At 41.4% G+C, this 26,515-nt stretch overlaps 2 protein-coding genes across 12 annotated transcripts in view; one reads left to right on the plus strand and one right to left on the minus strand.

The window, feature by feature from the left end:
• The window catches only part of Raph1 (Ras association (RalGDS/AF-6) and pleckstrin homology domains 1), a 52,911-nt gene extending 41,211 nt beyond the window's left edge, over positions 1-11,700 (plus strand). The window contains exons 11-13 of the mRNA XM_059278186.1: positions 2,362-2,482; positions 5,965-6,107; positions 9,457-11,700. Coding sequence (XP_059134169.1) covers positions 2,362-2,482; positions 5,965-6,107; positions 9,457-11,457 — 2,265 coding nt within the window. The 3' untranslated portion in view covers positions 11,458-11,700. The remainder of the gene's footprint in view (positions 1-2,361; positions 2,483-5,964; positions 6,108-9,456) is intronic.
• A 6,639-nt stretch (positions 11,701-18,339) lies between these two features.
• Positions 18,340-26,515, minus strand: part of Abi2 (abl interactor 2) — a 92,507-nt gene continuing 84,331 nt past the window's right edge. For all 11 annotated transcript variants that reach the window (XM_059278534.1, XM_059278530.1, XM_059278528.1 and 8 more), the window contains one exon: positions 18,340-22,407. In XM_059278534.1, the coding sequence (XP_059134517.1) occupies positions 22,232-22,407 (176 nt within the window). In that variant the 3' untranslated portion in view covers positions 18,340-22,231. The remainder of the gene's footprint in view (positions 22,408-26,515) is intronic.

A 26,515-nucleotide genomic window follows, 5' to 3' on the forward strand; every position in this document is an offset into this window, starting at 1 on the left:
GTTGAAGTCTCACTTCTTGTTTTGTTTTGTTTTTTTTGGAGACAGGGTTTCTCTCTGTAGTTTTAGAGCCTGTCCTGGAACTTGCTCTGTAGACTAGGCTGGCCTCGAACTCAGAGATCCGCCTGCCTCTGCCTCCCGAGTGCTGGGATTAAAACATGTGCCACCACTGCCCAGCTAGTCTCTCATTATTAATGTGTGGGGTTTGGTGTGTGATTTAAGCTTTCTTTTACAAATCCGGGTGCCCTTGTATTTGGGGAATAGATGTTTAGAATTGAGACTTCATCTTGATGGATTTTTCCTGTGATGAATATGAAATAGAAATATCCTTCTCCATCTCTTATGATTAATTTTAGTTTGAAGTCTATTTTATTAGATATTAGGATAGCTACATCGGCTTGCTTCTTAGGTCCATTCGATTGGAAAATCTTCCTAACCCTTTTACTCCAAGGTAATGTCTGTCTTTTAAGTTGAGGTGTGTTTCTTGTATGCAACAGAAGGATGTATCATGGTTTTTTTAAATCCATTCTGTTAGCCTATGTCTTTTTATTGGGAAATTGAGTCCATTGATGTTAAGAAATGTTAATGACCAGTGATTGTTAAGTCCTGTTATTTTTTGGTTTTGGTGGTGGTAGCAATGATAGTGTGTGTTTCCCTTTTTGGGGTTTTGCTGGTATGAGATTATCTATTGCTTGTGTTTTCATGGATATAGCTAGGTAGCGTCCTTGTGTTGGAGTTTTCCTTCTAGTACTTTCTGTAGGGCTGGATTTGTGGATAGGTATTACTTAAATCTGGTTTTTGTCATGAAATATCTTGTTTCCTTCATCTATGGTGATTGAAAATTTTGCTGGGTAAAGTAGTCTGAGCTGGCATTCATGGTCCCTTAGTGTCCGCAGAACATCTGACTTTTAGAGTCTCCATTGAGAAGTCAGGTGTAATTCTTATGGGTCTGCCTTTATATGTTACTTGGCCTTTTTCCTTTGCAGCTCTTATTATTCTTTCTTTTATTCTGTAGTGTTTTGATTATTATGTAGCGAGGGGACTTTTTTGGGAGGGAAGGGGCGCGGGTCCAGCCTATTTGGTGTTCTGTAAGCTTCTTGTATCTTCATAAGCATTTCCTTCTTTAGGTTGGGAAAGTTTTCTTCTATGATTTTGTTGAATATGTTTTCTGTGCCTTTGAGCTGAGATTCTTCTCCTTCTATTCCTGTTATTTTTATGTTTGGTCTTTTCATGGTGTTCCAGATTTGCCTGGATGTTTTATGTTGGGAATTTATTGGATTTAACATTTTTTTGACTGATGAATCTATTTCTCCTATCACATCTTCAGAGCTTGAGATGCTCACTTCTTTCTTATATTCTGTTAGTGATGCTTGCATCTGTAGTTCCTGTTTGATTCCCCAGATTTTCCATTTCCAGAATTCTCTCAGTTTGTGTTTTCTTTATTGTTTTTATTTCAATTATTAAATCTTGAACCATTTCCTTCACTTGTTTCTTTGTTTTTTTCTTGGCTTTAAGGGATTTATTAATTTCTTCCAATTTTTTTGTCTGGTCTTTTCCTCGATTTCTTTAAGGAATTTTTAATTACCTCTTTTAGGGCCTCTCATCTTCATAAAGTTGTTTTTAAGGTCATTTTTTTTGTGTTTCAGCTGCATTGAAATGTTCAGGTCTTGCTATTATAGGATCACTGGGTTCTGGTGGTGCCATACTGCTCTTTCAGTTGTTGAATGTGTTCTTACACTGGCCTTTACTCAGCTGTTGTGGGTCGTGCCTGTGTCTGTGTCGTCTGTTCTAACCAGTGGTTGTGGGTTTTGTCTGTGCCTGGTCTTCCAGTGGGTGTGGTTGTACCTGTGCCTATGTAGTCTGCTGGGGTTGCGGAGGAGTGCTGGCCATGGGGAGGAGGTTTAGGTGTAAGGGGTTGGGTGGTGGTGGAGTGGGTCTTGGAGGGACAGAGTCTAATGGGTGGTGGGGGTCAGGGTGCATCTTGGAGGATGTGATTATGTAGCCAAGTTTAGCCTAAGCAGATGGGTTTTGTTGTTGTTTGTGGATCTGTCCAGCCCCCAAATAAAAAGTCTTAAATTATGGTTATTTATCAAGTAGATTTGGAGCAGTATCCCTGAATAGTGCTAAGAATCTAGTCTCGGGGGGAAAAAAAAAACACTTTTATTTCTATTATAAACACCAATAAAATCGGCTTCCTGCTGTCCTTACAACTAAGGAAAACAAGTACAAATGTAGCTTTTCTAGAATTAAGGACTGTTTAGAGTATTGTGGGTATCAGTACAGATTGAACAAGTGTTTCCCTCCCTTTCTCACATCCTTCCGCACCAACTCAGGGTTAATGTCACCATTTGTCTCCTTTGTTAGTATGGGAAGCAGCTCTACACAAACTACCAAGAAGCCTTGAAGAGGACAGAGTCCGCTTATGACTGGACTTCATTATCCAGCTCCAGCATTAAATCTGGATCCAGTTCTTCCAGCATCCCAGGTAGTTCACAATAGCACACAGCAGGACTTTACTACCAATCTGATGTCCTTATCAAGAGTGATAGAAGCCGGGCGGTGGTGGCGCACGCCTTTAATCCCAGCACTCGGGAGGCAGAGCCAGGCGGATCTCTGTGAGTTCGAGGCCAGCCTGGGCTACCAAGTGAGTTCCAGGAAAGGTGCAAAACTACACAGAGAAACCCTGTCTCGAAAAACAAAACAAAACAAAACAAAAAAAAGAGTGATAGAACTTGAAATTTCAGCTTGTTTCTAAAAAACCACAGCCATACCTAATTTCTGATCAGTGGATACTTTTTTTTTTGTCTTATTTCCCCACAAAGTTATTAAAAGTGCAGTGCTATAAACTAGTTCACAAGCATTTGAAATGCACTTCTAATGCACTGTTACAGTTTATACTGATGACGTGATTTGAAAATTCACGCATACTGATAAGACATAATGTAGAAGCCACTTGGAGAAGTACTCACAAGCCCTCAGTCAGGACACTGCACTCCTACACAGCTTTCCTGACATTCAGTGCAGTGAAAATAACTTCCAGCTCGTTCAGAATTACGGCAAGGCAGACATTTAAGCTGTCACACTTTTGGTGACACTCAGAGGGGCTTCTAGATCCCCACATCTTTAAAATCAGAATGTCGTACTCACATTTTCAGTTAAATGCTTCTTTCAAAATCTTCCCTGAATGATAATCCATGTCATTCTTTAATGACTTGACATTATCTCTGAATAATAAAAAGCATATTTGGAATTGTGGTTCATATATACTAACCTGTGAAGATGTAATGTATATAAACCATGAAAGCACATATTTTCTGGTTCTGTCCATTGAAGGGGCCTAGAAGAAGTAACACCCATAATAATGAGACTGACCACAGCCCAGTCACCAAAATAGGGAATCAGGGCTGACTCTAAAGCTATGGGAGAGAATATACAAGATGATTCTTAAGCAGAAGGACTGAAAAATAGGATAAGCGTTTCTCAGAGGGACATAGATGCCAACTTGAAAGAGCTTCAGTGCCTAAAGCTGGAATAACTTTGAGCAAAAGAAATATACAATGTAGTATAGAATTATAACCAAATTAGAAGATATATCACTGAATCCATGATAACATAATTTCCATACAAACTATTTTAAAGATTTTAAATACATTTTTAATTAAAATATGACATCACCTTCTGTCCCTTCCCTCAGCTCCTTTCATGCCCCAACTCTAAAAAAGATTTATTTTTTATTATGTGTGTGTCTACATGAGTTATGTGTACCATGCACATGCCGGTACTCATAGAAGCCAGAAGAGGGCTTTGGGCCCCTGGAACTAGAGTTATTAGTAGTTGTGAGCTGCCTAATGTGGGTGCTAGGGCAGAATCCAGGTCCTCTGCAGGAAGGATATGCTCTAATTGAGCTAGCTCTCCAGCCCCACAAAATATTTTTTATTTATTTATTTATTTATTTATTTATTTATTTATTTATTTATTTATTTATTTATTTATTATTCTTACATTTATTTATTTATTTATTTTTTAAATGCCAAATGCCGTTTATTGAAGGAGGGAGGAGGTTTTAAATACAGGCTTACAGCACAATGGGAGAACCCCGGAGGGTAGAAGTTCCTACCTATGTTTTACAATCTTGCATCTAAGCTGTTAACGCCCATTATGCAGGATACATAGACAAGGAACTTCCCTTAAGCATTCAGGAGGGTGGAACCCGGTAGAGAATTAGCATAGGGAGGATATCAAGGTCAAGGTCAGCAAGCAAGGCAACAGTCACCCAAAACGGGGACCAGGGCCCTACAGGTCCCCCTTTTACTAAAAAAATGAGCTTCTGACTTAGGTTGCGTGGGACGTCAGCAGGTCACCTTACCTGTCATGGAGACGCCTCCCCAGGTCACACAGGCACTCTGTCTTAGGTTGGTAAGCGCCCCCTAGGCATTACCCGTCTCTGAACAAAATATTTCTAAATGATTTCTGTATACACTTTGCCCTCTTAAAGAGCTACACATAGTGATTTCCTTAAAAAGGAATAGGGTTTAGAAAGCAGTAACTTCACAGTGGGGGAAGTAGACAAGCAGCTTTAGTCACAGGATCCCTTGATACAGTTGATGAGACTTGGCCAGTAGTTCTCAAGACTATCAAAATCACTTAAAAAAAAAATTGGAGCAACTGTCAGAGGACTCAAGATAACCAACTATAATGTGGCATCCTGGACCAGAATATGGATACATAAAGTGTGACATGTGGTTATTAGTAAATCAGTGTCCACTTCATGGCTATGGCAAATGCACTATAAATTTAAACAGAATTATGGGACAAGTAGGTGCTGAATCAGTAAGAATTCAAACTTACTCTATTCTAATATGAAAGTAATATATAAAAATCTAAAATGAGATGTTCATTAGAGTAGAAAAAATACTCTGAGAAGTTGGACTAGAAAGACGAGGTAAGAAAGCCATGCAGCAAGTAGGATTCAGAGAAGGCCAACAGGTTGAGGAAAGTGTATTCTCTGTTTTCACGTCATGCAGCACTTAAGTCCATTTCCTACGTTCCCTCAGAAATACTGTGCCTTTCCTTCACTGGTGTCATTGTCCACTTCATTGAAATGTTAGGCTTTCCAGGGGAAAACATAAGAGCACAAAGATCCATGTGCTCCAGTCTCACAGTCTGTTGTCAGACGGGGTAATGAATGAGCTTTAGTGTCACAGATTTTCATCATATTCCTTGTATTACCTTAAGGATAGTCTTAAGGAAGAAGTTGGGACTTAGGCTACTGAACTTAGGTTAATAGCTTCCGTTCTTCACAAAGTGATTGATGGCTGGGAACGGCTTTGAGTCTCCACTGCTTGCCTGGCATCACCTAAGGTACATACGTAATTACCTTAGAATCCAGAGAGGTCATCTTTCCAGCTCTTCCAGTCCAGACGTCAGTTTAAGGTGCTTGTTACCCTCAGCCACAACCCCTGTGCCTGCTCCCCACTGTCACCCGGCCTGGAAGCTAGCTGTAGCCTGGCTGCTGCTCAGCGGTGCCAGGACCTAAATCCCTGGGAAAAACACTTTCTTCTCAGTTGGAGGACTGAGATTGCTAGAGAAGGATCTGAATTTAGAAGCTGCTCGGAAGTGGCCTGAAAAAGACTGATTCTTAAAATAATGTAGATGTAATTGATGGCTCATCAATTCTTTTTTTTTTTTTTTTTTTTTTAAACCTGTTCAGAGTAGATTTTTATCCAAGACAGGTTTTCAGGGTCCTAATGACTTGTGTCAGTCTCTCATGGTGAACAATTAAAAAAAAAATTAAAGAGTCAAATTTTCTAACTAACTGTAAGATAAGGTTTTTCTACTAGACTGTATTTTCTGAATCTAGAGTAAGATAAGTCGATTTGCCGTTCTACCTCGTACTTAACCGTAACATTTAAAATGTGCATATCCACAGATCAAATGGTAACTGCTGAAAGTTTAACTCCTTTACAGAGTCTCAGTCAAATCACTCCAACCAGTCTGACAGTGGAGTCTCTGACACCCTGCCAACAGGACACGTCCGTTCCCAAAGCACTGTGAGCTCCATCTTCTCGGAAGCCTGGAAGCGTGGTACTCAGCTGGAAGAGTCCAGCAAGGTAACACACGTCAAATTTACATAGAAACCTGTGGCCGCCCACTGGCTAAGCTTGTGCTCCTTTAGTCCTTATTAGTCTCATTTGGCATGATTTGTCTTCCTTCTTGGGTCTGCAGTCATCTTCATCAGAATGGGGAGACCTTTGAGAGTTGTCAGTCATGACCAGTGACCTAGGATCTTCATGTTTTAGGGGCAGTTATTTATACACTTGAATCAGCGGCTTACGTTTTTAAGTTATAACACACACCCCCTTTCAACTGTAACCAGTTGGCTGGAGGACACCATGCAGTGCCATTGCCCTAAAGCTCCAAAGAAGTTGCTCACAATTCTTTTGCATTTTTAATTAATTCAGATTCATTCTTTACTTTCAGTCTTGAGGTATGCCTATAGGCCTCAATAAATTTTCTCAAGCTATGTTTTATGCAGAAGGCTAAATTTAAATCATCCTTAAAATTTTGGATTCCTGAATCTTGGACAATATTCAGTAATATTATACAGACTATAATATTGAGAGCTTTTTCTTTTTTTTTTAACATATGAAAATTTCAGACATAAATACAAAGTATTTTAAGAATAACCCCTACTCCTCCCAGAACCACTTCACCTCCTAATCTCATGTCCTTTTTTTTTTTTCTTTAAAAAATCCACTTAGTCCAATCTGTGCTGCTGATAGATACATAGGTGGCTATCCACTGGAACGTGGGTCATTCTACAGGAGCCACACGTGACAGAAAACTGGCTCTTCCATTTTCCAGAAGCTATCAGCTGTCAGTTGCTCCCCAGTTAGGGATGGGGGCTCATGAACCCCTTCCCACTCTGCTAGAATGCTAACTGACTTGCTTTGGGGCAGGCAACCCCAGTTGAGTTCATTAGTCCAGCGGTTCTCTCGTGCCCTGAAGACATTATTCCACGTGGGTCCTCTCCAGTTTAAACTTTTCCTTCTCCCTCTTCCGTCACGGTCCCTGCGCCTTGGCGAGAAGTGCTGTGACATGCAGGTGCCCCACTTGTACCTGGGCCTCCATGGTCACCTACTCTCTGCACTTGACCTAGTGAGTGTCTGCATTCACCACTCTACTGCACAGAGAAACTTCTCTGCTAAGATTTGAGAGCTACCTTAGAGGCTTTTTTAGTTAAGTTGAAAGACATGGTGGTCCTTTGTCAAATAGCCTTAGAATTCCTGTAGAGAGGATGTGTTCTGGCAGTAGTCACCACTTAAATCAGAAAGGGTGTGTTCCACCAAGGAACCCGTGGGGCCCTGCCTGGACTATTTTACTTTTTATACAGTCAGCATTTTGTTTTGGTTTTTTTTTTTGTTCTTGTTCATTGTTTTGTTTTTAGTTTTTTAGTTTTTTTGTTCTTTTGGTCTGAGTCACAGATACAAGCACATTCACAAATGAGAATCAAAAGGAACATTTGAATTTGTCCTTAAAACAAATTAATTACATAATTTGCATATGTGGTTGATTAACTGGCATGGGGGTGGAAGGTATGAAAATGAGTAGTCAGTAATTGGTTTTAATAACCTAAATTACTTAAACACAGTTAAAACTCCCCTATCAGAAAATTTTAATAAATCTCTTCCACCCTAGAGTCTTTTTCCCCAAGTACTGGGGATTGAACCTAGGACCTTGCACATGCTAGGCAAACCCTCTGTCACGGGCCAAGGTCCCAGTCTTTTTTTTAATGTTTTGAGATAATCTGTCACACTTAGTTTTCCTAGCTGTCCTTCACCATGTAATCCTCTTGTCTCAGCCTCCCAGGTAGGACTGTGTCACCAATCCCAGTTCCTTGTGAACCAATTTAGATGAAACTAATACTCTAAGCATAGACTAGAAACAATAGTCTATGTAATTTTAAATGTCTGAAGAATAAAATCTCAGCCTTGGCTGGGGATGTCGCTCAGTGGTAGAGCACTTGTCTAGCATGCACAAAACTCCAGGGTAAATTTCCACTGCTATCAAAAACAAAAAGCTTTTACCTTAAAAATGATTAACAGTGAGACCCAGATGCTCTGTAATTAGGAAACAAGTCTGTCATTGTAGTTTCAGAAAGAGAATGACCGCTGCCCTGCAGTAATGTCAGTTTGTTTGAGTTTTGATCCTTGTGTGTGTTTCTTCTGTTACCTCAGTCTCAGGTGCCACACAAGAAGGCCAGCACAGCTAAGGTCTGCATCCCTGAAGCAGCCGAGACAGGGTCAAGTTAAGGTCAGGGTCTATTCTCTGAAACACATTAACCTGGGTGACTCCTATAACCAAGTCTTACAAACTAATGCTTTGATTTTGATGTATAATTTTTAGAGAAACGTGAACATCCTGATAGACATTAGAATTCAGCTCTATGAATGCCCACGTTAGTTCACTAACTCAAGTACCCTCAGTGCCAATTAGATCTCATTTGTGATGGAAAACTGATGGTCCACCTCACGTCTTCACAGTTGTTCAAAGAGCCTAAAAGGTGTTCCCAAAGTTATTAAATCAAAATTCCTTCCTTTCCTTATTTCAGAAGTCCTTGAACCACAGATTTGTACATGGTTGGTTCAGGCAGTAGACAACCAGAATTAGTCATTTCATCAGTGCCAAGTACCACCCAGAGGGCAAACCCTGGTTCCTGCTTGCTGATGAGTCCCTTTGGCTCTCCAGAGTTTCCTCTGATTTTTCATCCACCTTTTTCTGTATGATGGTTTATCTTTTGCTGTAATGTTTACAATGCATTTCTTTATGTATTTTCCAGTAAAGCAAATGTAAAGAATGCTCCCCCTTACCTGCATTGCTGGACTTCTGTGCATGTTGGATGCAAGCGCTTCCACACCAGAGTGTGTGTGTCGAGCTCATTCACGCCCGTATGACTGTGCATAACTGCTGAGCATTCTCACATGCTCACGCGTCAGCGTACTAGAGTCAGAAAGGCACCCTCACTCCTCGGGAGCCCCTCCACCAGCGTCCCTTACCCTAGGACTCCATCTGCTTGATGTGGATGCAGTCATGGACTGAGCTCTGGAGCCCAGGAGGGCCTGGGGCAGGGTTTGTGAAAGTCCCATTGCCAAGGTCACAAATCATACATCCTGTCACCACCCAAATGGCTTTGCAACAGGAACTCATTCCTAGACTATTAGGCAGTGTAGCTGTTAAAAGAATATTGCAGGGTAAAACTAATTTTCTGTGTCCTTGTTACCTAGGGAATGAGATTTTAACCTTCCTGACATTGTCCGTCTTTATAATCACCAACCGCTGCATCCTCTTCATGCATGTCCTAGATCCCTTGCTTTTTAGTTTGGTGGAGTCAAAGCTTACTTACCTCTGTAACGGTTTTGTTGTGTTTCTCTCCCTCCCGATGCCCTTTTCTACTCCTAGGCCAGAATGGAATCTATGAATCGGTCCTACACTTCACTCATGCCCCCTCTGTCCCCTCAAACTAAGATCCTCACCCCTTATACTGCCTCACAACCTTCACCACCCCTGCCTCCTCCTCCACCGCCACCACCTCCTCCTCCCCCACCACCCCCTCCACCCCCTCCCCCTCCTCTGCCCAGCCAGTCTGCGCCTTCTGCAGGCCCCTCCGCCACCATGTTTGTCAAGTACAGCACCATCACCAGGCTGCAAAACGCAGCTCAGCATTCAGGGCCCCTGTTCAAGTCTCCACCGCCCGCGGTGATGCAGCCCCCGCCTCTGGCTTCACAGTCCCTCAAGGCTCAGATGGTGGTGCCCCCCAATGGAGTTATTCCTCCACCGCCTCCTCCTCCACCACCCCCAACCCCTGGTTCAGCCATGGCCCAGTTAAAGCCAGTGCCGTGCGCCCCGTCCCTGCCACAGTTCAGCCCCCAACCTCCTCCACTGAAGAGTCACCAAGTTCAGCATGGTCCTCAGGCGGCCCCTTCCACACCTCCACCAGCTCCTCCCATCCCTTCAGCTGTCCCTCCTCAAGCGCCCCCTAAGCCCCTGGTGACCATTCCTCCTTCAGCCAGCACCAAAACTGTGCCGCCAATAGTGGCACAATCTGTCCCACCCACCCCTGCACCTCCAGTGCCCCCAGCAAAGAAGCAGCCAGCTTTCCCCGTTTCTCACATTGCACCCTGTCCCCCTGTCCAGCCTGCCCCGTGTCCCCCACCAACACTACCCAAGCAGCAGAGCTTTGGGGTGAAGCCCCCGCCCTCTCCGCTGTCCCCTGTGCCCTCAGTTGTAAAGCAGATAGCCAGTCAGTTTCCACCCCCTCCCACTCCTCCTCCTGTGGACTCACAGCCCCCAAAGCCCCTCCCAACAAGTGTCACCCCACAGTCCCCTCCTGCAGTGAAAGCAAAACCCAAATGGCAGCCCAGCCCAGTCCCTGTCCCTTCCCCAGATTTCCCCCCTCCCCCTCCAGAAAGCAGCCTGGTGTGTCCTCCTCCTCCACCTCCTCCAACCCCAGCCCCAGCCCCGCCGCCAGTGCCGCCCATGGCTTCACCTATCCCTGACAAAGGCGGATCTCCAGGCAAAAAGCCAAGTAAGACGTCCAGCCCTGGGGGGAAGAAACCACCCCCAACCCCGCAGCGCAACTCCAGCATGAAGTCCGGCAGTTGTGCCGAGCCCCCTGAGCCCAAGCGACCCTCGGTAGACAGTCTAGTCAGCAAGTTCGCACCGCCAGCAGAGTCAGGGTCTCCCAACAAGGAGACTCCACCACCTCCGGCAGCACCCCCCAAACCTGGGAAACTACACCTTTCTGGAGTCAACCTCCCCGGAATCCACCAGCAAGGGAGTGTGTCTACAAAAGCCTCTGTTCTGAGTGGGCGTGGAAAGGACTCCGTAGTGGAGTTTCCGTCTCCTCCTTCCGACTCTGACTTCCCACCCCCTCCACCTGAAATAGAGCTTCCTCTGCCCCCTATTGAGATTCCAGCCGTATTCTCGGGAAACACCTCCCCCAAAGTGGCAGTTGTTAACCCTCAGCCACAGCTATGGTCTAAAACATCAGTGAAGAAGGCCCCTCCGCCTACCCGGCCCAAACGAAACGACAGCACCCGCCTCACTCAAGCTGACATCTCTGAGCAACCAGCGATGACCACAGTTGTGCCCCAAGTGCCCACCTCCCCGAAATCCAGCCTTAGTGTCCAGCCTGGATTCCTAGCTGATCTTAACAGGACACTGCAGCGCAAGTCTATCACGAGGCACGGCTCCCTCTCCTCCTCACGAATGTCCAGAGCAGAACCCACAGCCACCATGGACGACATGGCACTACCCCCACCACCACCAGAGCTGCTGACTGACCAGCAGAAGGCTGGCTTTGGAGGTAGTCATATTTCAGGCTATGCAACATTGCGAAGAGGACCCCCTCCTGCTCCCCCTAAGAGAGACCAGAATACTAAGCTCTCAAGAGACTGGTAGCCACAAGACTTCTTTTCATGTTATCTATAATCAGTTCTACAATCAGTTCACCTGATCATCTGTGAATCCAGGTGTTCAGAGCCTCCTGATATGTTATTCAGGTAGTGTCCAGCTATGTGTGTGTCTGTGTGTATATGTGCTGCATGTGTACATACATGTGCACACAGCTATATAGATTGTGTGTATATACACGTATGTATACATCTGTGAATGTGTATATATAGAGAGAACCGATTCTATTTATTCCATTTGCCTCCTAATCAGAAAATGGGGTTTTGTATATTTTGAGTGGAAGAACACATAGGAGGGGATATGTTGTCATTTATATTTGTTTATCATATGGATTGGACCAAAATCTAGAGGGTATTTCATCAGTGTCTGTCCATGTGCCCACCTATCTGTGCATGTTTCTAGAAGGAAGAAATGGATGGACAGTTTTTTTAAAACTATCATCCAGATGTTTGGTATAGCTGTAGGCTGTTTTGTTGGGTTTTTCCCAGTTGGCTTGACTAACACTTAAATACTCCATGGAAAGGGGCACTTTAAATCAGGAAAACCTTCATGCTACAGAACGAGTCACTAGGGCAGGAAGGGGCAATCCTGAGGACACTGTGGTTGGACATGGGGAAGTCACGGCTCTTCTAGCTGCAGTAGCCCTGCCGTGACCCAGCCACACCTATAATGGCTTCACAGGTCAGCTTTTTGCCTACAACACAACAAATATTTAATGCTATAATTCTAATCCTGGCCACTTTCAGTACTGTCTTAAGAAGCCTCATCAACTTGGCTTCATGAGTCTTGCTTTATTGTGAGAACGTCCAGTACACACTGTAATGTACTACCCCAGTTATGTCTTTGGGTCAGTTACCTTTGCATATAGTATGTACATTAACAGACATCTGAATTCGTGGATAGTCCAAATATGAAATATACTCCCTGTGTCCAATGCAGTACATCATTTAAAACAAAGTCAACTGCAATGCCTTCTTTACAAGTTGTTCTCTACAAGAGATGAGGAAGAAAAGACAGAACTGGCCTTTTCCTGTCAGAACTGTCTGTCATTTCAGACAGAATGGCCCTGGACCAGTGTCATTCATCAGTTTGTAAGGCAAAGAATCCATTTAGGATATAACTATCATGAACAAAATGAGTTTTCATAATTTCACCCATAGCTACTGGAGCTGCTCAGATCTTTGCTGTTTACAGCTGGAGTGTAGAGATTTTACAGGTGACCAGGTGTTCTGATGGAGCAGTGTCATAGTCCAGTTACAGTAAGTGACACTGGCATATGCATGTACCGTTGGGCAAAACTTGGGAGCACTACTCTGATGCCACTACTCTGCTTAATTTTTTTCTTGGTACATGAGAAAAGTATGTGCTTGTCAACTTACAGTGACAGGCTGATGGAACTACAATGCAGTCTTAGCTGTTTTTAAGTAAGAGAATAAAAACTGGCCATCCCACCGATTACAAATGAACACATCTTGTAAAGAGTCTGTGCCTGTTGTAAAGATAATCAGTGCTAAATGCAGACATCTTCTGGTCCTGTCCCTGAAGCAGAAAGTAACTCCAGTGAATCTGGGTAAAGAAGATAAACAATTGTTGAATATAGTCTTAGTACTGTGTGCCAAGTTTCACTACAATACTCTCCAATAAGAAACTGCATCAAAGATGTGTAAGTGGCACCGCCCATCACATCTGCAGCCATTCTTCACTACAGCCATGAAGTTAGGGGGGAAATGACTGTAAGTCATTGTGCTTTTTAAAAACCCAACTTAAAGATAATTTTTTGATCTTTCAAATTGCTCACCAAGTATTTATGTGCTTGCTATTATGATTATGAAGTGACCTTTAATATACCTGCATTGTTAGTTTCAACATGCACAACAACTGTAGCTAATCTGAGTACAGATGCCAAGCCACACTGAAGTACTTCCTCACGCTCATCAACCTGCAGCTCTACATTCACTCCACAGACAAACCGAGAGTGTGGATCCAGTGACCCCTGGTGCTTATCTCCAGGGGTGGTTTTTTTTTTTTTTTTTTCTCTTTTTTAATTAAGCCAGGTAGACAACTTAAGGTTTCCTTGAGTGGAAAAATATGTACCTCCAATCTAGATTGAGCCCTAAATCAACAACTTCATTTCTTCAGTGTTGACTTCATGGGAATTCTTATGTCCATCCTGAGCCACTGCCCCTAGTTTTATTTTCTAGGAGAACAGATACCTTTGAATCCTAGTAATGTTAAGAAAATGAGAGGGGTGGTAAACTGTCCATTTCTGACTCATCATGTGACAGATGCAGTTTCTTTAGATTTCTCCAAAGACAGAGACAGCTGTTAATTAAAAAAAACAAAACACCAAAGTGACACATTCCAATCTTTCACTGCCCGGTGTGTGGGGAGGTTCTGCTGAGGTGTAGTTTAGTCCTGCTCTGGTGTGTTCATGGACAAGACCTCCTGCCAGCTGACACCGGTTCTGAACCCGCCTTCACTCCCCTCAGCTCAGCAGCTCCAGCTTCATGGCCTTCGCAGGAGGCTGCCTGGACTAGTGAACAGGGTGAAGGACCTTCTGCTCCTGAGGGCAGGATGGATAAGTGCTTTTCAGAACTGGTGATCCCCTCAATTTTTACTATATAGGTAATTTCAAGTCTCTTAGTGCTTAAAGTTTGGGCACCAACTCTGAAGCAGAACCTATTCCGAATATAACAACCTACCTGCGGTTCACAGGTGTTGGCATGAATACTGTTCTTAGTAAATCTCCTCAGCTTGGCTTTTACTCCCACAAGATTTAAATGCGCTTTCCCTTTTTAGTTGCTGGAATTCTCATTTGGAGGGGGGAAAAGATTTTTCTTCAGACATCCACGTAACTGTATAATGTTTTTTTTTTCAATGTCTAAACTTTTTAATGAGAGAAACATGGCTGGATCTTAAAGATGATCAAAAAGACCTATTTTCATTAGACAATTAAAAGTAAGAGATAACAATGGGGTTTTTTGTTTTGTTTTTATAAAGTCCTTCAAAATCAAGGTGCTCCTACCCACTGATGTCCTATCTTGTAAAGGGCTGAAAACTGTTTTAGGTTTTCCTCTCTTTATTGTACTTTGATGTTATAAATAGCACTGAGTTTGTCTAAAAAGTTAGAATTGAGGTCAAAGTAATTCTAACAGGGTAACAACTCTAAGGTCAGGATCAGCAGGAATCCAGGTTTCAAAAGCTGAGCAGTAGTGTGAATCGGTTCATCAGACTTCCAAAAGAACACATCACCTTTGCTACTCACATAAAACAGGTTTACGTTACAGATACAAGGTGGTGTTTAAGCAAGTAAAAAACCCATTCCAAACATTTTCATGTATCATCAGAACTAGCATTAAAACTGATGTAACTCCAGATTTTATTCCAGTTTAGAACAATTAAAACAATGTCCTATATGAATGTGATGGCTTCATTTAAAAAAAAAAAAGGCTTAATTATTTTTGTTTATACATGACGACAGTTTTCCCTTAGAGAAATTCCTTTCAAATTACAAAAACCTTTTTTACTTTAATTTTTTTAAAAATTTTTAACTTTATGTTATCTGTAATATGTGACCCCTCCAAAGTTGGCCCAAAAGGAAATGCAAGAAAAAAATCCCACCATCTTTTAAGATGGTCCTTTTAAAATCCAGTGAAAATGTGTTATGAAACAATGTATTTCATACACAATGTGTTGGCCGGCATGGGCTCTGGTTTGCTGTGAAGTAAGCCATGTTAGAAAGCTGTAATATAATCCCCAGTGCCTTGAACTCTCTAGAGGAATAGCATCTAAAAACAACAAAGTCACCAAGTAAACTTGGAGGTGCTAATGAAAGCAAAGACAGGTAAGTATTTTTGAAGTTTGGGCACAAATGGAAGGGGGAATGACTGTCTTATATTACAAGAGTTTTCATCCACCTGAATGGAGTCTGCCTGTTTTCTACCAAAGATGTTTAGAGAAGCAGCTTACGTCAACACTGGGGCCTACTTAAGAGGCGGCCAAAGCTGGGAGCCTGTTGTTCGTGAATTTCAAGCAAGTGATGGTTAAATTTCTTAGGAAGAAGACGTGGCTGCAGCACTTAAGGGAGACGGGATACACTTTTAGGAACTATCCATTCATTAAATTTATTACAACTTAATACCAAAAACTGCCGTTTTTCGTAATTCCACCTCCTAGTTTTTCCTGTATTTGTAAATAGTTCTTCCTAGGAAATAAGCATTAACTGGAATGTTTGAAATGACTGTGCTTAGTTTTAATATCAGCCTCTAGTGAACTCTTCTTGCAGAGATGCGTAAGGTAAAATATGATTAGCTTGTGCTCAGTGTTGTAAAAATACTGTTTACTGTTTTCAAAGAATTGCACATTATCTCTAACTGGGGTTGTCTTCTCCTTTCCCTGGAGTCAAGGCTGTCTTCTAGCTGTGGGAATTTTGTCATAAACAGATATAATGTAGAAGTATACTTTTTTAAAGCATGAAGATAACAAATGTAGCAGAAAGAGGACATTATTCAGAGGATTATGCACAGCTTGGTAAAGATGAAGTTGTGGTTTTCTTGCAGCCTTTATTGTTTTCTTCTGCATAAATGTACACTCATTTCATTATGTGCCTTGCTCCCTGATTGTGCAAAGCTATATATACACACAAATATATATATATATGAGAAAGAGATCTATTCATTCAGTACTACTGACATGTTTTTATTCTACTGCTGGATTAAGTTAGTTTCCGAGTTACACTTGCCACTTGTCATAAACTATTGTAATGGCTTAGGACAGTGGTCAGAAAGCCACAGAAAATTTGTTTTTCTAGTTATATATTTTATGTCATCTAGCCCAATCCTTAATTTAAAAAAATTAAATAGATTCCATTTAAACACAAGGATTTCGAGTGTTTTGGATGAGTACCACTAGGAACCTGGTTTCGTAGGGCTGGAGAGATGACTCAGCTATCAAGAATGCTTTCTGCTCTTCCAGAGGACCAGAGTTCAGTTCCCAGCACCCACGTCAGGCAACTCAGAACCGCCTATAACTCCAGCTCCAAAGGATCCAATGCCCTCTTCTGGCCTCCAAAGGCATCTGAACACACATGGCATACATACACATAAATCAAAGTAAATTCTTCAAAGAACCTGGTTTTAAAGCTTGTTGTGTCAGGAAAAATCAAGTGTTGTAGGGAATTAACTACAGTTCTTCCGTGTGTTTTGCTTGTTTATACCAACAGATTGGAGATCATTAAATATTACTAATTAGGAAGTGAATAAAGGTGTTTGCCAATAGGCCTGACAACCTGAGTTCCATCCCTGGAACTCAGGTGGATAGGAGAGAACCAATTTCCACAAGTTATCCTGTGTGTGTGTGTGTACACATACACAATAAATGTGTAAAAAAAATTCTATTTTAAAATTAATAATAGCTTTTTATGGGCGGTTTTGTTGTTTTGTAAATTAAAAATAATTTGTATTAGCTGGGCGGTAGTGGCACTTGCCTTTAATCACAGAACTAAGGAGGCAGAGGATCTCTGTGAATTCAAGGCCAGCCTGGTCTACTGATGAGAGTTCCAGGACAGTCAGGACTACAGAGAAACCTTGTCTTGAAACCTCTCCCTCTAAAAAGAAGTGTGTGTGTCTGTGTGTGTGTGTCTGTGTGTATGTGTGCGCGCGCACGCGGGCCTTCACAAGTATATGAGAGAATTACAGCTCAAGAATGCTGGGAACGAAACCCAGGTTCTCTGTTAACTGCTGAGCCGTCTCTCTAGCCCCTGACCTATTTTGTTTTAAATAACGTACAACTGGGTAAAATCTAGTGCCAAAAAGGATCTCCTCCCCGAACGCTGCCGTGATCGGGAAGTACGATGATGTCCTGGGACTGCCAGATCAAGTGGATCTGTTCAGTTACAGGTTACAAATCACTTTACCATCTATCATCCAACTATTAATAAAAGTTATTAACCTCTGTCAGTGCTACCAACTGTGGACCCTTTTATTTCTGGAGAAATCCCGTTCTTGAAAACATTCCTTTAGAACGTGTTGGCTGAGCCTCCCACGTTCCATGTCATGGAAGTGACAGGCTCTGAGGACGAGGGTCACAAGACCTGGAGCAGTGTTCTTATTCTGGAGATTGCCTGTATACTTAGAGAAATCACTAGAAAAACTTGTGTAGTCAAATCATTTATCATCTGGGATCTTAACCAACGCCTTTGTTTTTAATCAACCTCATTCCAATGACAGAAAAATTTACACTTAACAAAACTTAGGTATATCTGGAAAAAGCAGTTCAAAATTAAATAAGCAGCTGTCTTTAAAATATTTCAGAGATCAAGCTTGTTAAAGGTTCAACTCTATTTAAAGTCTTAACAAGTAATTGAATAGTACCATCAATGCTTAGAACCACCTTAGAAAGAAGTAGTGAATACATAAATAATTCTGCAAGACACTGGAATATACTTCGTGTGATTTTTATTTGGGTCAAGTTCTTAGTACACAGCAGTAATTATTCCAAATACAATTTAAAAATTAAGTGAATGTCCCTCACTCATCTCGAGGTGCTCAATGGCGCACAGAAGGAATGTTACTGGCACACTTGCCCACTCAAGTTGCCTGAATGTTTTTTTACTCAGTACCGCCCACTCTCTGGGAGCTATAAAGTGTAACTGGCCAGATCATAAATTGTTTACATTCCTTTTGTAAACCATTTTGTTAAGAAAAAAAGGTACACGGACACAAAATATGATTAAAAACTGCTTTTCCATAGAATTCCAAACTTGCAAAAGAGGCTTCAGTTTAATGTGAAAATAAGCTTTTTATTTTCCTTACAAAAACTTTAACATTTATTAGCAAGGGTCATTTACACAGCTAGGCCTTGTCATTTCATTTGTTGATTTTTTTTTAATAGAGATTCTCAATAAAACAAAGAGCATAACGTAAACTTAGCTAGCCAAGCTCAATGCCTCCATTTAGTGACTCTCTAAGGCTCCTAAGTAAGGCTGTGTACTGTGCTGTGCTCTGATCTGCTCCTGCCAGGGTAGAACTAAATACAATGCCTTCTTGCTACACACAGCTTTATGGAAAGGTGTTTACGAATGAAGTTTTAGAAGGGTAAATGAAGATTATTTCCACTCAGGTTGCACTTAAACTTGAAGCAAATGAATACTTGGGTGGTTATTTATCAAAACATGGCATATCTTTTCAAGTATAGTCCTGAGAAAAAGAACTCATGATTTCTAAAGAAAAATACAGCACATTGAATTACATTTGGTACAGTGGAGAGAAGACTGAGCTGAGTCAAGAGCTAACTAGCTGTTTATCTGAAACAAAGCATCAACCCCATCGTTAAAGTGAGACTGGAAAAACATCTTTAAAGCTTATTAGTTCCAAAATTCTAAGATACCAAGTAAACAGTGTTAGGGAAATGTCAGCTCCACACCCATTAGGAGTTCCTGGCCAAAGCTATTCAGAAGTGAACGGCTCCCATTCATTTCAAAGATTTGGCAGTCAACCTACCATTTATTTCTTCACCAAAGCCCTTTCCAGAAGTCAAGGCGGTCTTCAGGACACACCATGTTCTCTCCGTAAGAGAGAAGGTAATAAAGGTAAAGCAAGAGTTGTGCTGCAGGAAGGGACCTTTAAAGAACATTGAAACTGGAAAACAGGTGAGCTATCACTGTGATGCCCCATCCGTAAGAATCCTCTTTATCAACAGAGAACGGTTAGAGTCCAACTCTACTGCAGACTGTAAAGACACAAGCCAGTCTCCAGCTGGGCGTACACAGCAGCAGGACGGGGATGGAAAGGAGGGATGAAGTATCACCCAGTGGCTTTTAGGAACAGCAAAAGCAGCAGTCCTGTACCCACCCCAAAACTGGAACAGCAGGTACCTCTTAGGAAGACAGAAGGAAGTAGCCAAAAGGAAAATACTGTAGGAGACATCTTAAAAAGTTCGTATTTATTCCAAACACAGCAGGCTGAAATCTCTTGGTCTAGATTTCAAACATTGGCACTGTTTTTGCTTCTAATTTGCCTTAGCTATAAGGTCAAACACAAGGTATTTTCACTCAGATCCATGGACCTTCAAATATTAATAGCAAAAAAGAGACAAACGTCCAGTCCTGCCCCCCGCCCCCCAGGGTAAAGGAACTGTCCACAGAATCAGACATTTCAGGAAAGATAGCGCCCTCAGAGCACCTGTGTCCTGGTAAAGCAGTTGCTTACTGGTCACCTAAGTTTCAACATTCGTTTAAAATTCTTAGTATCGACCATATTTTAGTTTATGGGCAAATAAATGGGCAATTTTACAATAAAACAGGAGATAACCTCACAGTATTAACAGCATGCAATCTACAAAATATTACATACATTAAAAGTCTCCAATTACTCTAGGCCTGGCTCATTGTTACAGAGTATCCTTCCAAGACAATTTATAGAATTCAACACTGAAATTTAAAAAAAAAAATGAAAGAAAAGCCAACAGACAGTGGTTTTTGTTTTTCTAAAATGGCATCAGTACTCATCAATACAAGTGGAGGAATCAGCTGGCCCATGGATTACTACCCCCAGTGCAAGTCTTCAGCACCAAGTACATCACTAGTGTATTCTGCAAACCCCAGTTCAGCAGGGGTCCAGAAGGTAAGCTGTGCCCACCACCAGCTGTTTCTGTAACTATACAATACAAGCTAGTTATTTGCTGGGTTTCCAAACATCGTCTTATATATCCACTAAGCTCACTCAGCAAAAGGCAAATAAATAATTAGTGCAACTATTTTCATAAGTTTCCATGTACCAATACAAGCAAAGTTAAACATGTTCATATACAGTCTTGCTGGGTCCATAATGGAGCTAAAGGCTCAGAGGACATTCAGGGACATATCCTGAAGATAGTCAAGACACCTAACAAAGCATGAAGTAGAAAGGGTACTAGAAGCAAGTTAAAGATGAATCCAAAGTGTTGAGAAAAATCTACAGTATGACAGCTGATGTGTGATGTCATCAAAATGGAGGGGGGCCTGCTGCCTAGCGTAGTGGCTCCTGCTTGTAATCCTAGCACTGGGAGGCTAGAGCGGGAGGAACACCATGTCTGAAACAAACAACTGCAACTTTAAAGCAGAAAAAGTCTTGGGAAGGAAACTGTTTGGGTCTCAGTTACACAGTGAAGCCTCAGGCTCAGATAACAGATCTAAGTGGAGTTCGCTTCTGCCTGTATGATCTGCTTTTCACATCTACAACACTTGTTCAGTTTTCAACCAAATTCTTCTAGCATCACTAACCAGCACGTTCAAGGCCTGCATCTGAATTACAGACAGCTATTACTTCCTCTTCCTTTTCATTCTTCAGGTGAAGTTACCCAGCCAGATTCATTCTGGCCAACTCACTGGACTGATAAGAATCCACACTGGAGCTTTGAGCCTAAATACAAACTCGCCCATCACCATGGTATTCACCTACAGGGCAGCAACACCTACCTTTTTTTTTTTCCCAAGTATTTCTTATACTAACTACAGAAGTGATTATTAAAGCCACCAGACATATAAACTCCACTGAATTTAAACTAATTGTGAATGAGGGAGATGCCAATCATTTCCACATCACACTGATTCTCATCAGTGTTGAGTGGGTAAATATTCTGTCCTAGTCTCTTCCACTACCCTTTAGTCTGAATCCCAAGGTTCAGATTCTTACTAGGAGTGTCTACTTTAGAGTCCAATCACTTCAAATCAGGAGACTATTTACTTTTCTACAGCTGAGAGAATAAAAATGACTCAGCATCAGCTAACACTGCCATTGATAACGGTCCACAGCACAGTAGCAGCCTGGCATTCCCTATCCAGTGACTGTCCAGAGACCTGACAACTAGTCTCTTTTTAAAAGGAGGAAAAAATGTTTTAAGTATCCAAAGAACAGCAAGAGCTGGTCTGACTTCCTAGCCCTACTCCCAGAAGCAGCACCTAAGGTGAAAGGCTGGAGCTCTTCCCTTCAAAGCCTTAGGAAGCTTCGTGTCCAACTTCACATACCCACCTCAGTACAAGTGCCTACCACATTTCACAAACCGGCTGTTATTGGCAATGCAGTCTCATGCAACAGTGCATTAAAATCAAACTGTGGTGACTGTTAGCCCTGGGAATGTTTGGAGACTTTCACATTATGTCATCCTTAAAATCTACAAACAGGACAGGATGCAAGGGAGTCCAGTATTAACTCACCTAGCATACTCCAGTGCTAAGAGAACACAGGATTTACAGTGTTAAAGAAAAACAGCCTTTGAAACAATCAAAAAGTAGTTAAACATGGTATTTAAACACTGGTTCCTTCCTCTCCATATAGTGGAAGAAAGTAAGGGGCAAGGGTGTCCATCTGGCCACGAGGCTAACCCCAAGACTGAGGCAGTGAACACCCAACATCACAGATTCTGCAGGAAGAGAAATCCAAGGGTGTACAGGATTCCTGAGAAAGACCCCAGACTTTTTTCTCAAGCCAGTCTTGCTCTGGTTTGTTCTAGCTACACGTTTATGTTGTGATGCCGTCTATAGATTGGGAAACGGTCACATTTTCAACCCAGACAGCATCGGACAAATGACAGCAAGAAGATCCATTTGTTCAGACTTGGCTTTGATGTTTTGTTTTGAATACTAGGGGATGAACCAAAACATAGTAATAAAAGAAGTAACTTCATTTGTATGTTTCATTTGTCTCACTGGGAAGAAATTCCCAGGGCCTCTAGTTAATCTGGGAAGACCTGACCTCCTGCAAGGAAAGCACAGCTGTGCTGAGCTTTACTCCGAATAGTGCATGATGGACTCAACGTAATTCCCAGGGAAGAGCCCAGTCACTCCATTCATAACTCCCTCATACCAACCATCGTCATTCTTCTTGATGACATAAATAATGGCTCCCTCCTGAAAGGACAGCTCATCTTCCTTGTCTTTTGTATAATCGTAAATGGCCACAACTGGGGGGAACAAAATAGGATGTGAATGAGAATACCATTCCTAAAAAACGAAACCAAGTAAGCACTCATACACAGCAACTTTCTAAACATTAAAATGTATATTCATGTTTTCTAATAACCAGTTCAATACAATCAAATACCCTTTTCTAGAAAAAGGTTCTAAATCCAGTATAAATGGCAAACAAGCAAAAAACAATCACATTTAGTTAGACTTACCCTTCAATGGCCTATAAGAAAAAACTGTAGAAAAGAAACATAATCTAAGCATTATGAAAGACAGCTATTCATTTGAACTTATATAAGGTACCATTTTGTGTAAAAACAAATGCATATATTTAAACATCATTCTACTGTTGTGAGGTACATTATGAGGCAACTGAGAAAGGAGACAGACTAAAGGAAGAGGGCCACAGCTCCTTTTCTGGACTCTGACTATCGGTGAATGGGAACTCAATTCCTACATGTTAAGTCCACTATACATCTACTTTTACTTTCAAAACACATACTGCATTATGTTACCAATTTAATGCATCCACACTAATAAAGTGCTAAAAGAACCAGGACACCTGTTCCTCTGTGATTTTTATGGTTTAAATCACTTGGCAATGGGCCTCTGAACCTTTATCTCAAACAATCTCTAGTTCACCACTATTACAGCTACCCTCAAAAATTTTGATAAAATGGGATGCCTTAAAACTTAACTCACATCCACTTAAGACTTAGACTTTGTTCCACCCCCCTGTATCTTCTGCACACCACAAAGAACCTTTTTCAACGAAAATCTCCATTTGGGCCAGAGAGATGGTTGGTGGGAAAAGGTACTAACTACCAAGCCTGACAACCCAGTTCAATTCCTGGGACCCACATATCAGAAGAGAATGGCCTCCACAGACTGTCTTTTGACCTCCACCATGGTGACCTCCACCATGGCACTCACACATGTGTGCAGAACATGGACATTCACACATGTGAATAAATCATTTTAATTATGAAGTATCTCCAGCTGTTTTTCTAAGCATACTCTGTAACTTGTCTTAAAATTTGAGCTGGGATGTATCCCCGTGGCAGAGCTGTTGGCCTTGTGTTTCTAGAGCACTTTGGTAAAAATCTATTGGCTTCCCCCATGCATAATTATCTCCTATTATTGGGATCCACTGAGGACATCAGAAAATATTTTTACAGAGGCTAACTTGGAAGAGTCAGGACTGTTTCTAAAAACAATTCAGTGTAATTATACGACAAGTTTAGGTATAAAAAAATTAGAATTCAAGTGTTTAGTATTGCCAGCCAGTCAGTATTTTCTGGCTTCTTGTTGCTGCTGCTGCTGCTGCTGTTGTTTTTTAAAGAAAAGGCAACATATTTGGTACTTAGAAAAATGGACCCACTGAAAAGTAATCCAGAAGATAATTGTATTTATATTTTGTAGCAACAGAGTAATTTAATAGACAAAGTTATTGCACTCAAGGCATGCATCTATTCTTTAAAATATACAAATTGGAGGCTATGGCTGTAGCTTGGTGGTAAAAAGGCCCAAGGTTCACTCCACAGGGAGGGAGGGAGGGAGGGAGGGAGGGAGGGAGGGAGGGAGGGAGGGAGGGAGGGAGGGAAGGAAGGAAGGAAGGAAGGAAGGAAGGAAGGGAAAGAAAAAAGAAATTGCCTCGGAAAGAGTTCACAGTAAACACGAGTCCGTGGGCTTGGGTTATAGTAGCACAGGAGACCCTATTTTTTAAGGGGACAAAATTAGTGATCAATTGAAATTTTTATTTTAATCCCCTCAAACAATGCTGTTAAAATTACCAATTTTCATTCTGAGGAAACACAGACACACACGAAATGTCAAACATCGGGCTATTTCTGTCTGGTTACAAGCCAAAAAACTAATGGTGCCTATATTTTCTCTCAATATTTCCAGTATTAACAACATGCAAACACTCTAAATTTCAAGGTGTATGACATACTTGAGCTGAGCAAAATTAGGAACGGGAGGAGGAAGGAGAATTCAGGAGGGAAGGAGGTGGAACAAAGAGATGGTTCAACTATCTTCTCATAAAATATGGAAGTTGATACAGACGACAAATGCCACACACTGAAAACTAGAGATACTGCTCACGCATCTCTTCCCAACACAAGGACCAGACATTTCTAAACAGATCTATATATTCAGTCAGTAGTAAATATATAACAAATATTAACATGTACACGTACACACACACACACACACACACACACACACACACACACACAAAGGTAAAAGTAGGCTGGGAAAATGGGTCAGTGGTAGAGTGTTTGTCTGGCACACATGAAACCCTGGGGTTCATTCCTCAGTCAGTCTGTCTGTCTGTCTGTGTCTCTCTGTCTGTCTCTCACATGTACACCTAGTTTTCTTCTTTAAAAAAAAAAATTCCTTTTAAGTGTTTATTTCAGCTCTAAATGACTGACTATCCCTCCTGGAGTGGTATTTTGTTTGTTGGTAGTAGAGATGGCTTACTACGTCACTGCGACTGGCCTTGAGCTCCTGGGCTCAAGAACTCCTTCCCTGTCTCCCAACAACTTGGGGCTACAGGACTGTGTTACAATCTCAATTTATTTCTGTTTTCTATTTTAGCAAAATCCTTTTATGGTCAAAAAGTGTACTTTCTAGCATTTCAAGCATTATTTATAGAGACTTTATAGCCCAAAATACAATCTACATCAACAAAAATGAATGTAGTATTTTAAAGGAATATACATTACATAATTCCTTGATGAAATGTCCCATACATCTCAAAGAAGGCAAGTTGATTACTTATATGGTTCATGTCTTTCTATATCCTTATCGATTTATTATTTCTTTTGTAAAAAGATATAAGCAGGAATACTAAAGTCTAACTAAAATTATGATTTGCTCTTTTCCTTTCAGGATTTTTCATTTTTATAGACATAGGATTGCTATATCTCCTTTAATGAAATAACTCAATTACCCTTAAGTACTGTCTCTCTTATTGTATATAATATCCCACACTCTGAAATCTTTGACATTAATACAGCTAACCTAGCCCTCTTTTGATAAATATTCTTTTAATTTTTTTCTAACGGTATCCTTAAAGTGGGTTTCTTATAAGCAATATACACATTTGGTCTTTTGATGTAATCTCTCAATTCTCATTTGAGGTTCTTTAAGTACTTTACTTTTCAGTGCCCATGTGAATAGGCTACATTTCCAACTGCTAGCTGTATATTCAAATCCAGTTTGTCTGGGCTGGCGAGCTGGCTCAGCGGGTAAAGCCTTCAGCACACAAGTTCCAATCTCCAGAACACACACGAAGCAGGCCAGGAGCAGGCCTGCAAGCCAGTGTTCCCACAGCAAGGCGGAAGGCGGAGACAGGGCCACCTTGCCTGCTCCACACAGTGACAAACATCAAGAGAACTTGTCTCAAGCTGAAAGGTGAGCCTGACACCAGAGGTTCTCTTCTGAACTCCAGAGTGTGCCTGCAGGTAATCACAAGATTTTTTCTTCCCCTTAATTCTGTCTCATTACTTATTTTTCTTCTTGACTCTTTTGAATTGAGTATTTATTTAACTTTCCAATTTGCATATAATATAACCTTTGTTTTCTGTGTTTTTCTGCATATTCTACAGCTTACATTATTTACACAGTCAGACATGTTTATACACTGTGGCGTTGAGAATACACTAGTTCACAGGCAGTCCATAAACTTGGTATTTACTTGCACTTCCCTTCCATTATTGTCTCAGTGAAGTCCCTTTCGTATGTGTTCTAAGAACCGTGTAGCTATCTGTAGAACGTTTAAACATAAAGAAGATGTGATACCCGTATACTTACCATTTACTCCTCACTCTGCCTTTGTAGATCTGAGATTTCATCTGGTATACCTTCTGTATGAAATCTCCTTTCAAATCTTTTAGCATGTCTCTGCTAGTCAGGAGGTCTTAGCCCTTTCCTCCCTTTTGATCTGTAAAGGTCTTTAAAAGGATATTTAGCTGTGTGGTGGTAGCACACACCACATCCCAGCACTTGGCAGAGGTAAGTGATCTCTGTGAGTTCCAGGACAGCCAGGACTATGTAAAGAGATCGTGTCTCAAAATAAGTAAAAATTTATAATAGCAA

This window comes from Peromyscus eremicus, chromosome 13 (genome assembly GCF_949786415.1).
Source record: "Peromyscus eremicus chromosome 13, PerEre_H2_v1, whole genome shotgun sequence".
NCBI classification, from domain to species: Eukaryota; Metazoa; Chordata; class Mammalia; order Rodentia; family Cricetidae; genus Peromyscus; species Peromyscus eremicus.